Source organism: Ranitomeya variabilis, chromosome 6 (genome assembly GCF_051348905.1).
Source record: "Ranitomeya variabilis isolate aRanVar5 chromosome 6, aRanVar5.hap1, whole genome shotgun sequence".
Classification (NCBI taxonomy): domain Eukaryota; kingdom Metazoa; phylum Chordata; class Amphibia; order Anura; family Dendrobatidae; genus Ranitomeya; species Ranitomeya variabilis.
This window is the reverse complement of record NC_135237.1, coordinates 538675025-538693606: the sequence shown is the minus strand read 5'-3', so window position 1 is coordinate 538693606 and position 18582 is coordinate 538675025. Positions and strand designations below refer to the sequence as shown.

General features: G+C 43.8%; 1 protein-coding gene across 1 annotated transcript in view; it reads left to right on the top strand.

Moving 5' to 3' along the window:
* The window catches only part of SNTB1 (syntrophin beta 1), a 177671-nt gene extending 160936 nt beyond the window's left edge, over window positions 1-16735 (top strand). The window contains exons 5-7 of the mRNA XM_077271159.1: window positions 4634-4830; window positions 10357-10547; window positions 13512-16735. Of these exons, the coding sequence (XP_077127274.1) occupies window positions 4634-4830; window positions 10357-10547; window positions 13512-13604 (481 nt within the window). The 3' untranslated portion in view covers window positions 13605-16735. The remainder of the gene's footprint in view (window positions 1-4633; window positions 4831-10356; window positions 10548-13511) is intronic.
* Window positions 16736-18582: the final 1847 nt, after the last annotated feature.

Here is an 18582-nt window from a genome sequence, read left to right as displayed (position 1 = left end):
AAACCCAAAATCCTTTGGTAATCTTCAGATTTCATGATGCCTTGCACACTCAAGGCGCCCAGTGCCAGAGGCACCAAGACAGCCTCAAAATAGCTTTGAACATCCACCATATTTGACTGCAGGTATGGCATTCTTTTTCTTTGTAGGACTCATTAAATTTTGGTAAACAGTAGAATGATGTGCTTTACCAAAAAGCTCTATCTTGGTCTCATCTGTCCACAAGACGCTTTCCCAGAAGGATTTTGTCCTACTCGCATACATTTGGGCACACTTTATTCTAGCTTTTTATGTCACTACTGGGTCCTCCTGGGTCTCCTACCATAGTGTGTCATTTCATTCAAATGTCAACGGATATTTCACACCGACACTGATGCACCCTGAGCCTGCAGGACAGCTTGAATTTATTTAGAACCTGTTCGGGGCTGCTTATCTACCATCCTGCATTGCATTCTTTCATCAATTTTTCTCTGCCACCCATGTCCAGTGACATTAGCTACAGTGCCATGGGTTGTAAACTTCTTGATTATGTTGCGCATCGTGGGCAAAGGAACATAAAGGTCTCTCGAGCTGGACAACCTTCTTGACCAAGTTTGCACAAACTGCAGCAGGGATTTTGACCAACTCCTCTATACAGATCTTCTCCAGATCTCTCAGGTTTCAGGCTGTCACTGGGCAACAATGAGTTTCAGCTCCCTCCAAAGCTTTTCTATTGGGTTTAGGTCTGGAGACTGGCTAGGCCACTCCAGGACCTTGAAATGCTTCTTACGGAGCCACTACTTAGTTGCCCTGGCTGTGTGTTTCTGGTAATTTTCATGCTGGAAGACCCAGCCATGGCCCATCTTCAATGCTCTTACTGAGGGAAGGAGGTGTAATAATTATAGGGGATAACTCAGGAGACTCTTTGCGTGGAACAAGACAACTACAGAACACAGTTTTATAAGTGGTAAAGTCTATATTATCACACGGTGATTCAAACAGGTGCAGAGAGAAACTCAAGTCCACAACACTTGGAGTAAATATTAAACGCAGCTTAGCAGTCTATAGGAAACTTCAGAGGAAAATGCAATCACGCAGAAAGTCTATGAAGCACAATTATTCTTGAGGATACTTGACACGAATAAATCCTTGTCTTAGTCCAGGCACAGATAGATATGCTTATAGGCAGTTCAAATCATATCTTAGATCAACCAGGGAGGTCTGGGTAATAGTCTCAGGTTCTTGCAGAGCAGAAACAGCTTACATGTCCAGCAAATGCAGATGGAAGTAAACACGAGCAGCAGATGAAGGAGGATTACTGGAACTGGTGTATGCACCAGAAACTCAGAGCAGAGTAGCGGGATAACCCCACAGGTTCACAGGAGCAGGTGTATAGCCAGGGAGTCACCAGAGGTCAGGAGCTGGATGCAAGGCAGAATACTCTAGCACAGACTGAAGGCTGGGGTGGAGTTTTATAGCAGGAAGACAGTGCACATGAGAACAAAGACGCCATCTTGGAAAAGGGCAGTAATGCACAAAAAGGTAATAAAAAATGTTCAGAGTCCTGACAGGAGGTTGTTGGCCAAAATTTTGCGATGCCTGACCCCATCCATCCTTCCATCAATATGGAGCAGTCTTCCTGTCCACTTTGAAGTAAAGCACGTATGATGTTTCCCCCACCATGCTTCACGGTTGGGGCGGTGTTCTTAGGGTTGTACTCATCCTTCTTCTTTCTCCAAACATGGTGAGTGGAATTGATACCAAAAGTTTTACTTTGGTTCTCCTCTGATCATATCTTCTCCCATGCCTCCTCTGGATCATTCAAATGGTGATTGGCGAACTTCAAATTGACCTGGACATGTGCTGGCATGAGCAGGGGGACCTTGCATGTCCTGAAGGATTTTAATCCATGACCGGGTAGTGTATGACTAATGATAATCTTTGAGACTGTGGTCCCAGGTCTCTTCAGGTCATTGACCAGGTCATCCCATGTACTCCTGGGCGGATTCCTGACCTCTCTCAGAATCATCCTTACCCCAGGAGGTGAGGTCATGCATAGAGCCTCAGACCGAGGAAGATTGACAGTCATCTTGTGTTTATTCCATTTTTTAATAATTGTGCTAACAGTTGTTGCTTTCTCACCAAGCTGCTTGCCTATTGTCCTGTATCCCATCCCAGCCTTGTGCAGGTCTACAATTTTGCCCCTGTTGTCATTAGACAGCTCTTTGGTTTTGGCCACGGTGGAGAGGTTGGAGTGCGATTGATTAAAAGACACCTGTCCACACATACAGGTAACGAGTTCAAATAGGTGCAATTAATACAGGTAATGAGTGCAGAGTAGGAGGTTTCTTAGAGGAAAACTAACAGGTCTGTGAGAGCCAGAATTCTTGGTGGTTGGTCAGTGATCAAATACTTATTTCATGCAATAAAATGCAATTTAATTATTTAAAAAATCATACATTGTGATTTTCTGAGTTTTATTTTTAGATTCTGTCTCTCACAGGTGAAGTGTACGTACGATAAAAATTTCAGACCTCTACATCCTTTGTAAGTGGCAGAACTTGCAAAATCGGCAGTGTATCAAATACTTATTTTCCTGTGTATTTCAACAATTTGGTTCTCAAGTCCTCAGAGAGTTCTCTTCTACTTTCTGTTCTCCATGCTTAGTGTGGCACACACAGACACAATGCAAAGATTGAATCTCTTTTTACCTGTTCTCAGGTGTTCTTTTCATATTGCCCACTCCTGTTACTTGCCACAGGTGAGTTTAAACGAGTATCATCTGCTTGAAATAAAGTTGTTTTTGCCCACAAGCATGGTAAGGTGCCAACAATTTTGTGCGGCCCATATTTGGGGTTTTGTGTGAAATTATATCCAATTTTTCTCTTTTTTTGTGTTTTTCCAATACACACAAAGGAAATAAACACGTGTATAACAAAACATAATTGAAATAATTTTCTGGAACAATTTCAATGGTGCCAACGTTAGGACTGTGTGCCGATGAAGCTGTTGAGTTTGGGTTGGTTACCAATTTTGGTGCTTTAAAAAAATTAAAATGAAAGGAAAAAAAAAATCAGAACCATTGGTTAAAAAAAAAAAAAAAAAAACATACAAAATCCTTTAGGATTAATCTCATCTGGTCATCGAAGGATTTGACCTGAAATTCTCTTTTGCTTCTTAACTTAGCTGAAAAATTTAGTAAAAAAGGAAAAAAAAATAGAAAAAAAATAAAATTATCCAATAACCTAAAAAGTGAACTGTGAAGCTTTCTGTAGCCGTTCCCTTTCAGGTAGATATTATTATTTTTTTTTTTTTTTGCTTTGTCACCGGAGAACACGTTCTGATCGTCGGTACAAAACGAGAGGGAATTAGTGTCTGGAAGAAGGCGTGACGGGGATTAACCCTTTCTGTCAGGTGCTTAAACGGTCACGACTCGGGCTGATCATCATCAAGAACATCCAGCATCACAAGCGCAAATTAATGAGTGCAGGTTGTGTCAGTACAGGGTGTATTTAGTGTCACACTTCAGGGGAAGGTGATCTATTACCGCGATAATGTCTTTTGAAGAAGAAAAAGCGTGTCGTTTGTGGGTGGGGGAGGTTTTTTTTTTTTTTTTTTTTTTTTAAAGGGGTGGGGGTCATACATAGCACACAATATTAGATTAAGAATAGTGGATACAAGCTGCCTAATTATAATATTCTGTTGGGGGTCCGAGCCGTGAAATGCAATTATAGATGTAATAATCAGCGGATAAATCACCAAAAATGTAACTATACAGTGATTGTCCCATCAGGACCTTATAGATGTCATGGACGGGGGTCCTCACTTTAGATTAAAGTTGGCCAATCCTGCCAATATCAACAGTCTAATGTGTATGGGGGTCTCCCAACTCTCCCCCCAACAGATTATATCAGGGGAAATAAGGATCCAACGGTTTAATTGTTCTCCATGAAGAATAAGCCACCGGCAGAGATGTCCGACAGGGGCTTTCTCCTGTCTTCCCTTTGATCACATGACTGTAGAGCCGAGCGTCCATATGTAGGGGTAAGAAATAACCAGCGCCTAACAGCTTTTTAAAGGGGTATAGACATCCTCTGGAGGGGTACCGGGGCGTTTGTTTGGGAAGGATGGGTGCTGGGAACTAAATCCTCTTCGACACCAGCTCCGATACAAAATGGGTTGTCTATGACGAGACCTCAGGATTTATTTGTAGTCTGGAACTGTGCTGTGCGCACAATACAGATTTTATTTTATTTTTTAATCAAAACTATTAGAAGTTTTGTTGTATTCTAAAATTATTTGCAAAAAAAATGTACAAATCCCTTAAAAGGGTTTTTCCAATGTTAGAAAAAGTTGGATAGTAGAGAAAAATAGAAAAAAAACCAAATGGTGATAATACTCGCCTTCATCAGGTCCAGCCCTGACATCACCGCTGCAGGCAATCACAAACGCTGGACCCAGGGAGGATAAGTAGCATCTGTGGTTTTTTGGTATTAGTATTGGAATGTTTTCTAAAGGTGGAAAACCCCTTTAACCATGGATGTCTGTTGCTGTCTACTACCAATCTAAGCACAGTCCGACACGAGCGCCGTCCGACACGAGCGCCGTCCGACACGAGCGCCGTAAACTGTTATGGTTTTCCTCTATTTTCCCACAGGCTGGTGCATTCTGGACCAGGAAAAAGCTCTACACTACTGGGAACAGAATTTTCTTTTGCCACAAGAACTGGTTCCCGACAAGGGATAGAGACCCATCTGTTCAGAGTGGAAACCAGCAGAGACCTCTCACTGTGGACCAGACATATCGTGCAGGGATGTCACAACGCAGCGGAGCTCATCAAGGAGATCACCACCCGTAAGCACCAGATCCATCCATAGGTCTGGGGAGTAATAAATGGCTGTAGGTTTACACAAAACAGCGCCACGCCTGTCCACAGGTTGGGTGTGGTAGTGCAGCTAAGTCCCATTCACGTCAATGGAGCTGAACTGCAATATCCCATATTCTTGTAGTGGAAAGTTTGTGAACGATTCAGAATTTTCCACATTTCTTCCTAGATCCAAAACTACATGAGAAAATCATAGAAGTGCTAAAAGCAGATAAAGAGGATCAAATCACGCTAATCAAAAATATTAGGCTATGTTCACATGCTGCATTTTTTTGCAAATTAAAATCTGTTTTTTACAGAACCAGCGATGAGATATCCGAAATCTCATGCCCACACTTAATAATAATAATCTTTATATAGCGCCAACATATTCCGCAGCGCTTTACAGTTTAACAGTTTCAAACACAACAGTCATAGGTAACAATGTTAACAATACAGCAATAAAGCAAAATAAGACGACCCTGCTCGTGAGAGCTTACAATCTACAATGAGGTGGGGAGATACAAAGTACAGGGGTGTATTTACAATGATGTATTTACAATGATGGTCCAGCCATCTTCCGGGGGTGGGGGTAGATGAGATAGTGAATGGGCTACACACACACACAAACATAAAATGACTGATTAGGGAACGTGATAGGCCGCTCTGAACAAATGAGTTTTGAGTGAGCGCCTAAAGCTATGCAAGTTGTGGATGGTCCTAATATCTTGGGGTAGAGCATTCCAGAGGATTGGCGCAGCACGGGAGAAGTCTTGGAGTCGGGAGTGTGAGGTACGGATTAGTGCAGAGGTTAGTCGAAAGTCGTTTGCAGAGCGCAGCGGTCGGCTAGGCCGATAGACAGAAATGAGGGAGGAGATGTAAGGGGGTGCCGCACTGTGGAGAGCTTTGTGGGTGAGAACAAGTACTTTGAATTGTATCCTGTAATGAATGGGCAGCCAGTGTAATGACTGGCGAAGAGCGGACACGTCCAAGTAACGATTAGCCAGATGGACGACCCTGGCTGCTGCATTAAGGATAGACTGGAGAGGGGAAAGTCGCGTGAGGGGAGGCCAATTAAAAGAGAGTTGCAGTAGTCCAGGCGGGAGTGGATTAGGGCGACAGTGAGAGAGTTTTTGTTGTCTCCATGGTGAGAAAAGGGCGGATTCTAGAGATGTTCTTTAGGTGTAAGCGGCACGAGCAGGCAAGAGATTGTATGTGGGAGGTGAAGGAGAGATCGGAGTCAAACATAACACCCAGACAGCACGCCTGCTGCCGGGGTGTTATTATGGTGCCACCCACAGAGAGGGAAATGTCAGATTTAGGGAGGTTAGTAGAAGGCGGGAGCAGAAGAAGTTCAGTTTTGGAGAGGTTGAGTTTCAGATAGAGTGCGGACTGTTGGAGACTGCAGACAGACAGTCACTGGCGTTCTGTAGTACAGCGGGGGTAAGGTCAGGGGATGACGTGTATAGTTGTGTGTCATCAGCATAAAGATGGTACTGAAAGCCAAATCTGCTGATGTTCTGTCCTATTGGGGCTGTGTAGAGGGAGAAGAGAAGGGGGCCAAGGACTGAGCCCTGAGGTACCCCAACAGTGAGCGGAAGAGGAGATAAAGTGGAGCCAGAGAACAGAACACTGAAGTGGGGTCAGAAAGATAGGAAGAGAACCAGGAGAGAGCAGTGTCCTTAATGCCTAGTGACTGGAGCCTAGAGAGTAGGAGAGGGTGGTCAACAGTGTCGAAAGCTGGCAGTGTGTTGAAATCTGCAGCATATCGATTCTTTCAGCGTTTTTTTTCTCTCCCATAGAACGCTATGAGAAAGTGAAAAATGCTGCAAAAAAATAAACAAAATGTTTTTGTAGCGTTTCGGTGAATAAAATGAACTTTTATTAAACATGTTGTAAGGTTTCTCTTACTGAGAGTGTTGGGGGACACTCACTTGGCCGCGATATTCAAGCACACGGGCATGGGTTTATAAAACAAAGCAGTCCATGCGGTTTATTAAGCCTCATAAACCGGGGTACGCACAGTTCATAACATGAAACACAACAGGCACCAACTGGTGATATTTACTTGCAGCTTCTAACACTTCAGTGTACGGCTTTGCCTCACGGCCACTAACACGCTGGTCCTCCCTTAACCAGTTCCCAAGGGAGACCACACAGTTCATAGAACTTCACAAGCACTACCGGCCTGTACGATACCTGACGGGAGCTCCGGCTCCACCTGCTGACTCCTTGCCAGTCCGCACCTCCGGGTAAGCTGCCTTACAGGGATCACCAACTTGCCTGGCCGGCACGCACTAGTCAGTCCAGACCTCACCGAAGGACTCCAGCTTCCCCAGACTCCGTCAACACTCTTCTGGGTAAGCTGCCTAACAGGGATCCCCAACTTGCCTGCCCGGCATACAGTAGTCAGTCCAGACCTCACCGAAGGACTCCAGCTTCCCCAGACTCCGTCAACACTCTTCTGGGTAAGCTGCCTAACAGGGATCCCCAACTTGCCTGCCCGGCATACAGTAGTCAGTCCAGACCTCACCGAAGGACTCCAGCTTCCCCAGACTCCGTCAACACTCTTCTGGGTAAGCTGCCTAACAGGGATCCCCAACTTGCCTGCCCGGCATACAGTAGTCAGTCCAGACCTCACCGAAGGACTCCAGCTTCCCCAGTTCCACTGTGCACTGCTCCGGGATCCGGTCCTCCTACTAGGATCTCCCGCGCCAGCAGGTGCTTTCCAGGAAGCCTCCTCTCAGGCTTCCAACACAGGAACACACCGAGCCCTCAGGAACTCCCTCAGGGATTTTGCACTTGGACCCTTCAGGTCCAACACTGGAACCACACAGGAACTTGTGACCCACACCCTGGTCACGTTATGTACCTGTAACCACACCCACAGTAATGGATCACATGGGCTGGTCACGTGATCCTGACATCACTGCAGGTCAATTCTCACGGCCTCAATACAACTCCGTGCACATCCCGGGGAGACCATGCAGCGCCCCCTACCTGTTACAGGGGTTACTGCATCACATATATCACAATGTACAAAGCACAGATGTAATCCACACCCAAAAAAAATGCAAATTAAAAAAAAGCTGCAACAGATACACAGCAAAACGGGCATTCTGAACAGTGTTTTTACTGCAGAAAAAATGCAGCATGTGAACATTTCCTTAGACGTTCCCATTTTTCAATGAAAAAAAGAAAGATCCAATATCACATGTATGTGACTGGCAAAAGTATGTGAACTGTAAGGCTGCGTTCTCACAATGAGGTTTTGGGGAGTTTTTGATGTTGCAGATTTTCTGCACCCATTAAGTAAAATAGGTTACTTGCATTTTTTTTCGAAAATACGCAGCATAAAAAAAATCAGGAACGCATTGTGGAATGTATCCTTAGGGTGAGTGTCCACGGTAAGTAAACGTTGCGTGATTGACGCTGCAGCGTCAAACACGCAGCGTCCAGATGTTCCAGCATAGTGGAGGGGATTTTTTGAAATCCCGTGTCCACTATGCGTGGAAACCCGCACGCGGCGGCCCTGCGACTCCGGACATGCTGCGCGTCTTTTCAGATCGCAGCATGTCCGTGCTACCTGCGGCGACGCTCGGTCGCCGCAGGTAATATCACAGGACCCTATGGCGAGGGGTGCGATGATCCCGGATGTGTACTGTACACATCCGGCATGATCGCGTCCCAGAAAGGGGGCGGGGCTTAGCGCCGAGCGGCTTCTCCGCTGCGGCGATACCGCCGGCCATCCTGACCATGGACACGTACCCTTAGGATTCGCAGATAATTTGAAGTTGACATTAGTATCGGGTGTTGTCAATCAATGGGATGACAATCACATGTGAATGGGCGACCTGTTTTATTTAAAGAACATGTTTGTGGATGCGCATTGCGGCATGGCCAAAGGAGATTTCTGAGAACCCCAGAATTAGAATTGTTTGTGCTCATCAGGCTGGATAAGGTTACAAAACCATCTCTAAAAGGTTTGGACTCCACCAATCCATAATCAGTCAGATTGTGTATAAATGGTGGAAACTTAAAAAGATCATTATTACCCTCCCCAGGAGTGGCGGACTGTCTAAACTCACTCCAAGAACAAGGCAAATAATTGTCTGAGAAGTCATAAAGAAACCCAAGAGCAGCCTCTAAGTCACTAAAGGCCTCTCTCTAATGTTAACGTTCTTGAGTTCCACCATCAGGAGGACATTGAACAGCAATGGTGTGCATGGCAGAATTGCAATAAGAATCACCAAAAAGAACATTGCTTAAGTCATATTGTCAAATTTATGCAGAATTTTGTAAAATTCTGAAGGGTTCACAAAATTTCAAGCATCCTTGTAAAACCCATGAACCGTTGTGGTTCTGTTTCTGGAAGAAAGGTTCCTACAAGGTATTGTTAATGCACCATTCAAATATTAACCCTTGAGGATCCCTTTTTTCCTAAATGCATTCAAAATTCTGTATTAATTAATTTCTTAATGAAGTGTCTAGTTTAGAATAATGAATTTTAGGTGAAGAGAGGGGTCACAATCAGGATCCAGAGAGGAGAGTAGTTAGTAAGTGTCTCCTGCTCTGGAGGACCTGTCCTTTCCTACGTTACACTGTGAGCACAGTGATATGAATGCCTAATGTGTAATGCTTCACTTCTCCTGTGGGGGAGCTGCAGGATAACTGAAAATTACTGCTGGCCTTTCTTTCCACCATCCATAGTACAACTGATTTTAACGGTCTTAGAAAGCGATTAATTTGCGATCATCTAAATTGGGAAAGACCCTTCTAGTAAGCAGGGATTGTCCAAAGCACATGCAGGAGTTACAGATCAGGCTTAAATGCTGCCCCAACACCATGCAATACAGGTGTCAGCTGTGATGTACAGCCGGCAACTGCAGCTTCTGTATAACCCAGGGCTGTAGAGTCCGCAAGCCAAACCTCCGACTCCTCAATTTCCATGACACCGACTCTGACTCCACCAAAATGGGCTCCGACTCCGCAGCCCTGGTATAACCACTTAAATGCCATTGGCAATCAAACGATAGCAGGTTCAACTCTCTTGGAAAACTAAAAAAAATATATCTGAAAAATAAATAATATCTAAAATGCATAAAAAGGAGAAAAAAAAAAATGCATAAAATATTGGAATCGCCCCTCTTTTTCCCCAATCTGAAAATAAAAAACCCTGAATATTTGGTATTGCTGCATCCGGAAAAGCCCAATTTAGATTAAAAATCTAAAATTAATCTATATGGTAAATGGTGTGAAAAAAAGTATTAAAAACAAGACAATAAAATTGCTGTTTTTCTGTCAATGCATTTCATGTAAAAAAAAAAATAATAAAAAAAGGGAATATACAGAACTAGTATTTAAATCCAGTGCCGCCACTCGCGATGTCGCTCTGTTGTTCACATGATGCTGGTGATTGGCTGCAGCGGTCATGTGAATAATGACTAGGACGGCCGTCGCTTCAGGATCAGTAAGTCGTGCATTACACATACTGACGGCTTTCTCTCTGTTCTCAGCCTGTTCTTACAGATACCAGGAATGTCGGCTGGTGATAAACTACGAGCACGGATTCTCGATTGCCGCTCAGGCGCCGGACGGTACTTTTACTAAGCTCTTAGCACAATTTCCTTACGACAAACTGAAAATGTCCTCAGATGACGGAGTTAAAATGCTGTTTTTAGAATTTGAAGCTAAAGATGGAAACGTAGTAAGTATGAGGATCACCGCAATATGGAAAAAAAAAAAAAAAACAAAAAAAAACATAATACCGGTTCTGACTGTCATCATAAAAAATGCCGGCATCCAAGTTTTGCATTTCAGTTTCTCAATGTTCCCACAATCTCTTCTCGCTGTCAGTGAAGTGAAACTTTTACCGTTTCCATGCGACACGAAAAAAGGAAATTTAAAACAAAAAAATAAAACGTTTTCATCCATTGACAGCAAACAGAGATGGCGAGGAAATTTGTAGAGCTGTCGGGTCTGAGCGTAGAACTGGAAAATCTCATTTAAGATTGTGGTGTGGGTGTAAAATCCACCATGTGATTTAAGTCATACTGAGCATGTGCGACCACTGCTCCCATATGGTTGCACATGCTCAGTACCATTGTTTATGTGACAAGTAGTGATGAGTGAACGTGCTGGGATAAGGTGTTATCTGAGCATGCTCGGGTGCTAACAGTGTCTTCGGCATGCTCGAAAAATATGTTCGAGTCCCTGCGGCTGCACGTCTCGTGGCTTTTAGGAAATCCAGATAATGCAGCCGCGGGGACTAGAACATATTTTTCGAGCATGCCGAAGTCACTCCATTAGCACACGAGCATGCTCGCTCATCACTAGTGACAACCCCTTTAACAGATAGGTATATTATAACTTAAGCTAATGTCCCTTTACTCAGTGGTTGACGACCCCGTGATTACTGAAGATCAGTGCAGGATGGAGAGAACAGATGAAAATTTAGATATGGCGGATTTGTGGTACAGGTTCTGGAATGCCAATCCACAGCAATTTACAGTGTTCACGTGCAGAAGAAGTGGTTCGCACGGAAAAACCTGAGCATGGATGTTCCAATCTGCTGCAAAACAAAACAGAGATTTCAACCTTTAATTCGAATCCTTGTCCAAATACTCGTTGCGATAGTTTTCTGTGATTTTTTTGGAAGAGAAAAGTTCTTGTTTTTGTAGGGGAAAAAACTAAAACTCAACAATGGCCGCTAAGTTCCTTGTAACACACTGTTGTATAAGGGGAATGAATATCAACCCCATGGAGACTCGATTGTTTTCTTTTTTTTTCTCTTCCCTTCTTCCAAAGCCGTATGAGAGATTGTTTAGTTTACAGTTTTAGTTTTGCATGATGCCATTCACTTACCATATAACAATGTAGTGAAAAACTGAAAAGAAAATCCAAGGTTGGTGAAATTGGGGGGAAAAAAAAAACGATTTCATAAAAATACCAATACATGTTCTGAATTTGCAGCAGAAAAATACTGTAATGTTGGCAGGAATAACGCTGTGGAAAATGCGCTTTTTTTCTCAATTAAAATGGATGAAAAATGTTGAAAAAAATTGCCAGAATTCTTTGAAAGCATCTTTTGGACACATGAGACCACGATAGAGCTTTTTGGTACAGCACATCATTCTACTGTTTACCTAAAACAGAATGTGGTCTGCAAAGAAAACAGCATAGTACCTACAGTCAAATATGGTGGAGGTTCAAAGATGTTTTGGGGTTGTTTTGCTGCCCTCGTGCCTTGACTGTGTGCAAGGCATCATGAAATGTGACGATTACCAAAAGGATTTTGCGTCACAATGTAGTGCCCAGTGTCTAAGTCATGGGTCTTCCAGCAGGATTATGACCCTAAACATACTTCATGACGCCCCCAGAAGTGGATATAAACAAAGCACTGAAGAGTTCTGAAGTGGCAGCAATGAGTCCAGATCTAAATCCCATTAAACATCTGTGGAGAAATCTTTTTGTTGGGAGAAGGCGCCTTCAAATGAGAGACCTGGAGCAGTTTGCAAAAGAAGAGTGGTCACAAATTCCAGCTGTGAGGTGTGAGAAGCTTGATGGTTATAGGAAGCGATTGATTGCAGTTATTTATTCCAAAGCGTGTGCAACCAAATATTAAGTTGAGGGTGCCAACAATTTTGTCTGCCCCATTTTGGTTTTGTGTGAAATTATGTCCACTTTGCGTTTTTATGGGTTTTTTTATTTTATGTTGTTCAAATTCAAAGAAATATAGGTTTATAACAAAACAAGTGTAATTGCAATAATTTTCTGGATCAATATCAAGGGTGACAACACTTTTGGCCATGACTGTGTATACCCAATACTAGGGTTGAGCGACTTACTTTTTTAGGATCGAGTCGGGTTTCGTGAAACCCGACTTTCTCAAAAGTCGGATCGTGTGAAATCGGCCGATTATTGTGAAAAGTCGGGGGCCAACCGAAACACGAAACCCAATGCAAGTCAATGGGGATATTCATATTCTCTCTCTCTTTCCTCGGACAGTCTAAATCGCTACATCCAAAACGGTAAGATGGCGTTTATACCCCCACCCCGTGACGCCGCAGGAAGCAAGACGAGACCTATGTCATCACGCTGCCCACACTCCTTCATTGGCTGAAAAAATAGTGGTTAAAGCGTCATACGAAACGCGACTTTGGCGCGAAGATCCACCGACCGCATGGCCGATCCAACACTGGGATCGGCTCGGGTTTCACGAAACCCGACTTTGCCGAAAGTCGGCGACTTATGAAATTGACCGATCCGTTTCGCTCAACCCTACCCAATACCCAACTTTTCCGCCTAGGTGCCACAATTGTCAGCGCCACCCAAGAGTTTTAACGGTTACCATCAGATCTGGCTCTGATTTCATCAGGTACTCTCGGGTGCCGGCTCCGCACTATGAGCTCCCGAATCTGCTCCTTACTTGCAGAGCGCACATCTACGACGGATGTCACCAAGGAGTTAAAGTCGTCAAATGTCATTGCAAATCCGGTGGCCTCCGAATTCTTTTTGTAGAGCCTTAATCCACGAGCGGTCATCTGACAGCTGCTTCAGTCATGGTGGAGCGCTGGAGCAGATCCACTGTACTTCCTAAGGCAGAGGAGACGCGAGCAGCTGTCGTTCCTGCCTACTTCTCATTCTTACAGTATTTCTCTTCTCTCCGCAGCAATTGGATCTTCAGTGTTGTCCAAAGCCCATCGTCTTCATCATTCATTCCTTCCTCTCTGCCAAGATCACAAGACTAGGATTAGTGGCGTGAGGACAATTTGGGGGAAACCGTCACTCCAGAACGAGGCGTCCACCAGGTTTTAAGAGCCGGACCCCAGCTCCATGGAGGACTATCGAGAAGGAAACTCTCCAAGCAGAATTTCTCTACTACTAGGTACTTGAATGGAGAGAATCTCCGGAGCAGAGCGATGGGTGGGGAACTCTACAGCCGACGGCAGCACAGAATCATAGGTTTTTATTAATTTTTTGGAAGGGGAGGAACCCTCGGGTCATGGTAATAACTCTAATCATTACTTTATAACAGGAGTCTTGGAATAAATACTGTGATTTTTGCCTGCAGCAAATAAATTCCTAAACAAGGACCATCCAGTGGAGGGAGCAAGGTCCGGGGTCTTCATCTACTGAAAGGAGTGTTATTGTGAGGAACCTATAAAACAGATGTCACCAGCGTAGAGCTGCTGTACAAGCAATGATTTAAGATATTAGAAAGGTTATTAGAAAAACATGACTGCCATCTTCCCGAAACAGCGCCACTCGAATTTAAAGGCCCTGACTGGTACTGCAGTGGATCAGATGGAAATATGGTGGTTTCTGAATAAAATCGTCCTGCTTTGCCCAAGATGTCTTGTCTTTGGATGATCGATACAGATTACAAGGTCATCTCTTTAGGGTACTCTGGTTGGAAGGCGTTATCACCTGTACACAGACCCAAATGTTGGGATTACCAGAAAGGGGAAGCTCTAATCCCTGACACTGTGGAGCGGCTTTGCACATGCTTGACCGCTGCTCCAGTCATTCCTTATAGGGCTCCTGGAGAATACAGAATTCCTCTCGCCGTAAGACCGATAAATGGAGCGGTGGTCAAACATGTGCTCTGCTAGGCACCATTCTGGAGGTCATTTGAGGTCCCAGCCCTCGGAGACCCACTGATATAAAAGTCACCACCTGTCCCATGGCAATAACTTCTTCCAACCAGAATACCCCATTAAGGGTTTTACAACATCAGATCGGTGCTCATTACTGTCAGTTCTCACCTTGACCCCCTCTTCCTCTGACCTTCCAATCAGGTCTTAACAAGGGGCTTACATATAAACCTATCCCCCTCCCCATCCACGAGATGGTTGATATATGGATAATTGGTGGGGGTCCACCGTTGCTATAGACACAGCAAGACTCAATCGATCGATCGGTCTGGTTTATGAGACACATTATGGCACAATTATCTTATTAAAGTCTGGCGCTTCCTCTACGGTTCTTTAATGCCCCCCGCCAACCAACGCACAACTCAATACATTTTATACACTGGAAAGACTTTTTTTTTTCCTAAGGGCCTTATATAATAAAATTCCAGAATTTCTAAAATACTTACGTTGGCAATCATGTACCCGCTGTCTGGGTTCCCATTAAGGCTATGTGCACACGTCAGGATTCTTTGCACAAATTTCCTGAACAAAACCGAACTTTTTTTGATGCCACAGTGACCCTATTACATTGACCACCATAGTCTGTGCCATCATAACAGTGCCATCTTGTGTACTTACCCATTTCACCAGCTGCATCCCAAGAAACCAACGAGCTGGGGGGTGCAATGTTAGCACTCGGGAGGACTTGGCACCCTCACGTATTAACCCTATTCACTTTCTAATACCATAAGGTGCCATTAGACTGGAGGAAAAGAGGCCGCACCAACAGACTGCCCCAGAAAGATAGTGGCCCCTGGTGACAAATCTGTTAAAGAACACCAATGATAACGGAGTCTTTCCATTCCTCGCCAATATGGCGCGTACTCACACTGACCAATCGGTATGGATAATGTCACACCGACTACAGCCACGCAAACGATGGATGGAGAAATTGTAAAACCCAGATAATTCATACATACAATTCCATGAGGAATAACAGAAGGACAGACAATAAGAAAAGATGCTCCTTAAAGGGAATCTGTCAGCAGGTTTTGCTATGTAATCTGAGGACAGCACGATGTAGCGGTTAAAACACTAAACTCAGCTATGTGTAACAAACCAGGCTGTGTGCTGTTTACTTATAATGAAGGTTTTATCACTAGCACATCAGCATTGTTGGGACTAGCCGCCTTGTGCCGAAACATCCTACCACGCCCCCTCCTGTGATAAGCAGCTCACTGTCAATAGACGATTACTCCGAAAGCTATGGTGTAGGCAGGGTCAGATTTCTGAGCTTTGCTACATCTAACAACGCAACATTTGCACCCAGTAAATTAAGTGATACATCATTGAAATCGGAGTATTTTTTTCCTACACAGATGAGGTAGCCAAAACTTGCAGAGAGTTCCTTTAATTGTATTTCACATGAAACAACATTTGCTAAAGCGGAAATATCAAATGAGCAGCCCACTTCAATTTTAAGAGGACCTGTCACTTTTCATAAATAAGTCCGGTGTAATTGCCGCTATTCTCCTGAATCCAGCGATATTTTTATTTTGTTCCGGCGCCTCTCTGTTCCTGAGATATGGCCTCCTCTTCTTTGTATGTAAATCTTGTCTTGTTAGTCAGGGGGTGTGGTTCAAGGAAACGCCCACAAAGCTGACCACGCCTACTGAGCTAGCAAGACTAGATTCATATACCTGGAAGAGGAGGCATATCTCGTGAACGGAGAGGCGCAGGAACAAAAGAGAAACATTGTCGGATTCAGGAGAACAGCAGCATTAACACCCGGTACAAAATCTACATTTTCCAAGCGCATAAGATATTGCTTTTAAGTACCTGTAATAATAATTTATATGCAAAATAACATTTCCCCGAGAATTATAAAAAGACCTTTAATGGTAATTCTGTTTTTTACTTTATACAAGCAGGTTTTATGCCCTGCTGTATCCTGTCACCAAACTGGGCGACAAACAATATGGCCACAATTACATCTGCCACCATGAGTGACTCAGCTTTTCTAGACCCTACTGTAACCCAGCTTTCTCAAAAGCGTAAGAGTCAGTGACATATTTCCCAGAGATTTATTTTATATGGGGAGCCGTGTCTCACATAGCATCAAGCATCTGTGTACAGTCTATAAATAAGTCCTTTTCTTCGTATAATTGTTGTGTTCTGTACGAGGAGACCTGGCGAGACCCCTGCACCCACAGGATACAACATATTGGTACTTTTCATAAAAAAAATTAAAAATAAATAATGATTCAGTTAATTATTTTAGTAGATTTTATTTCTATAAAGCTTTTAATTGGATAATTTGGTTGTAATTTTATTGATAAAACACTTCTTGCTGACAATTATTGTAAATAAAAAAGTATAAAAATGAACGTCGGCCTGGTGTGTTCATCACGATCTGTACATTTCCCACACTTTACACACAACGCTCCTGAAATACTTTAATTGCAGCTATTGCTGAGGGAAGCTTTGGATTTTTCTGAGCCGCGGTCTGACCGGCGTATACAAAGGATTAGATAATCATACGGCCCAGAAGTTCCAGCCGACACGAAGAATAGCTGAATGGAAATGGTCTTCGTAGGCATGGCTGTTCTTGGACGCTACAGCACGAGCACACAGGTATTTATACACTGGGGTCGTGCCTCTTAAAAAAGGGCTCTGAAAGAAGTAATCATCCCATTGGCCTAGTCTGCTGGCGGAGATATGTTCCCTGGTGGCCCGGGGTCACGGGACAGATGATGCTCACTTCCCAAGTGGTTTAGGGCAGCTCCGATTAGTCAGATTCTAGAATACTTCTTTAGTGGTGTTGTCCCAGAATCACAATAATACATTGGATTGGCGATGTGTCAGATCGCTGGGATCCTGATCAATCACAAGAATGGGCTTCCTACATCCCCCCCCTTTTCATGTAGCAAATCTGGATCATGCGAGGTGCCCCCTATATTCAAAGCCTATGGGCAGCGGCATAACTGGAGTCTGATGGGCCCCGGTGCAAGATGTGGACCCCCCTCATCCGGAATATATACAGTGGGGAAAATAAGTATTTGATACACTGACAATTTTACAAGTTTTCTCACCTACAAAAAATAGAGAGGTCTGTAATTTTTATCGTAGGTACACTTCACCTGTGAGACAGAATCTAAAAAATAAAAACCAGAAAAATCACATTGTATGATTTTTACATAATTAATTTGCATTTCATTGCATGAAATAAGTATTTGATACAGAAACCTTTGTTTGCAATTACAGTGGTCAGATATTTCCTGTAGTTCTTGACCAAGTTTGCACAAACTGCAGCAGGGATTTTGGCCCCCTCCTCCATACAGATCTTCTCCAGGTCTTTCAGGTTTCGGGGCGGTCACTGGACAGCATTGAGTTTCAGCTCCCGCCAAAGATTTTCTGTTGGGTTCAAGGCTGGAGACTGGCTAGGCCACTCCAGGACCTTGAAATGCTTCTTACGGAGCGACTCCATTGTCCTGGCTGTGTGTTTTGGGTCATTGTCATGCTAGAAGACCCAGCCACTCATTTTGGGTGTTTGGAGTAACCTGTACCATAGCCCTTCATGGGCGATTTCATTTTTCCCCAGCCACGTTTCCTCTATGCCTTCTATAAGCACGTTTGGTTGTACGGCAGAAAGGATGGTTTGTGATAGCATATTATTAATAGAGCTATAGCCTATACTTATATTTAGCCTATATAAATCGATAAAACGATTCAAGACCTCATCCATCCTCCCTTTAATACGGTGCAGTCATCCTGTCCATTTTGTAGAAAAGCATCCCCAAACTTTGATGTTTCCACCACCATGCTTCATGGTTGGGACGGTGTTCTTGGTGTTATACTCATCCTTATTCTTCCTCCAAACACGGTGAGTCGCATTGATACCAAAAAGTTATATTTTGGTCTCATCAGACCTCATGACCTTCTCCCATGTGTCCTCTGGATTATCCAGATGGTCACTGGCAAACTTCAAACGGGCCTGGACATGTGCTGGTGTGAGCAGGGGGACTTTGCGTGCCCTGCAGGATTTTAATCCATGATTAGTGTGTTACTAATACTTGAGACTGTGGTCCCAGCTCTTCTGGTCATTGA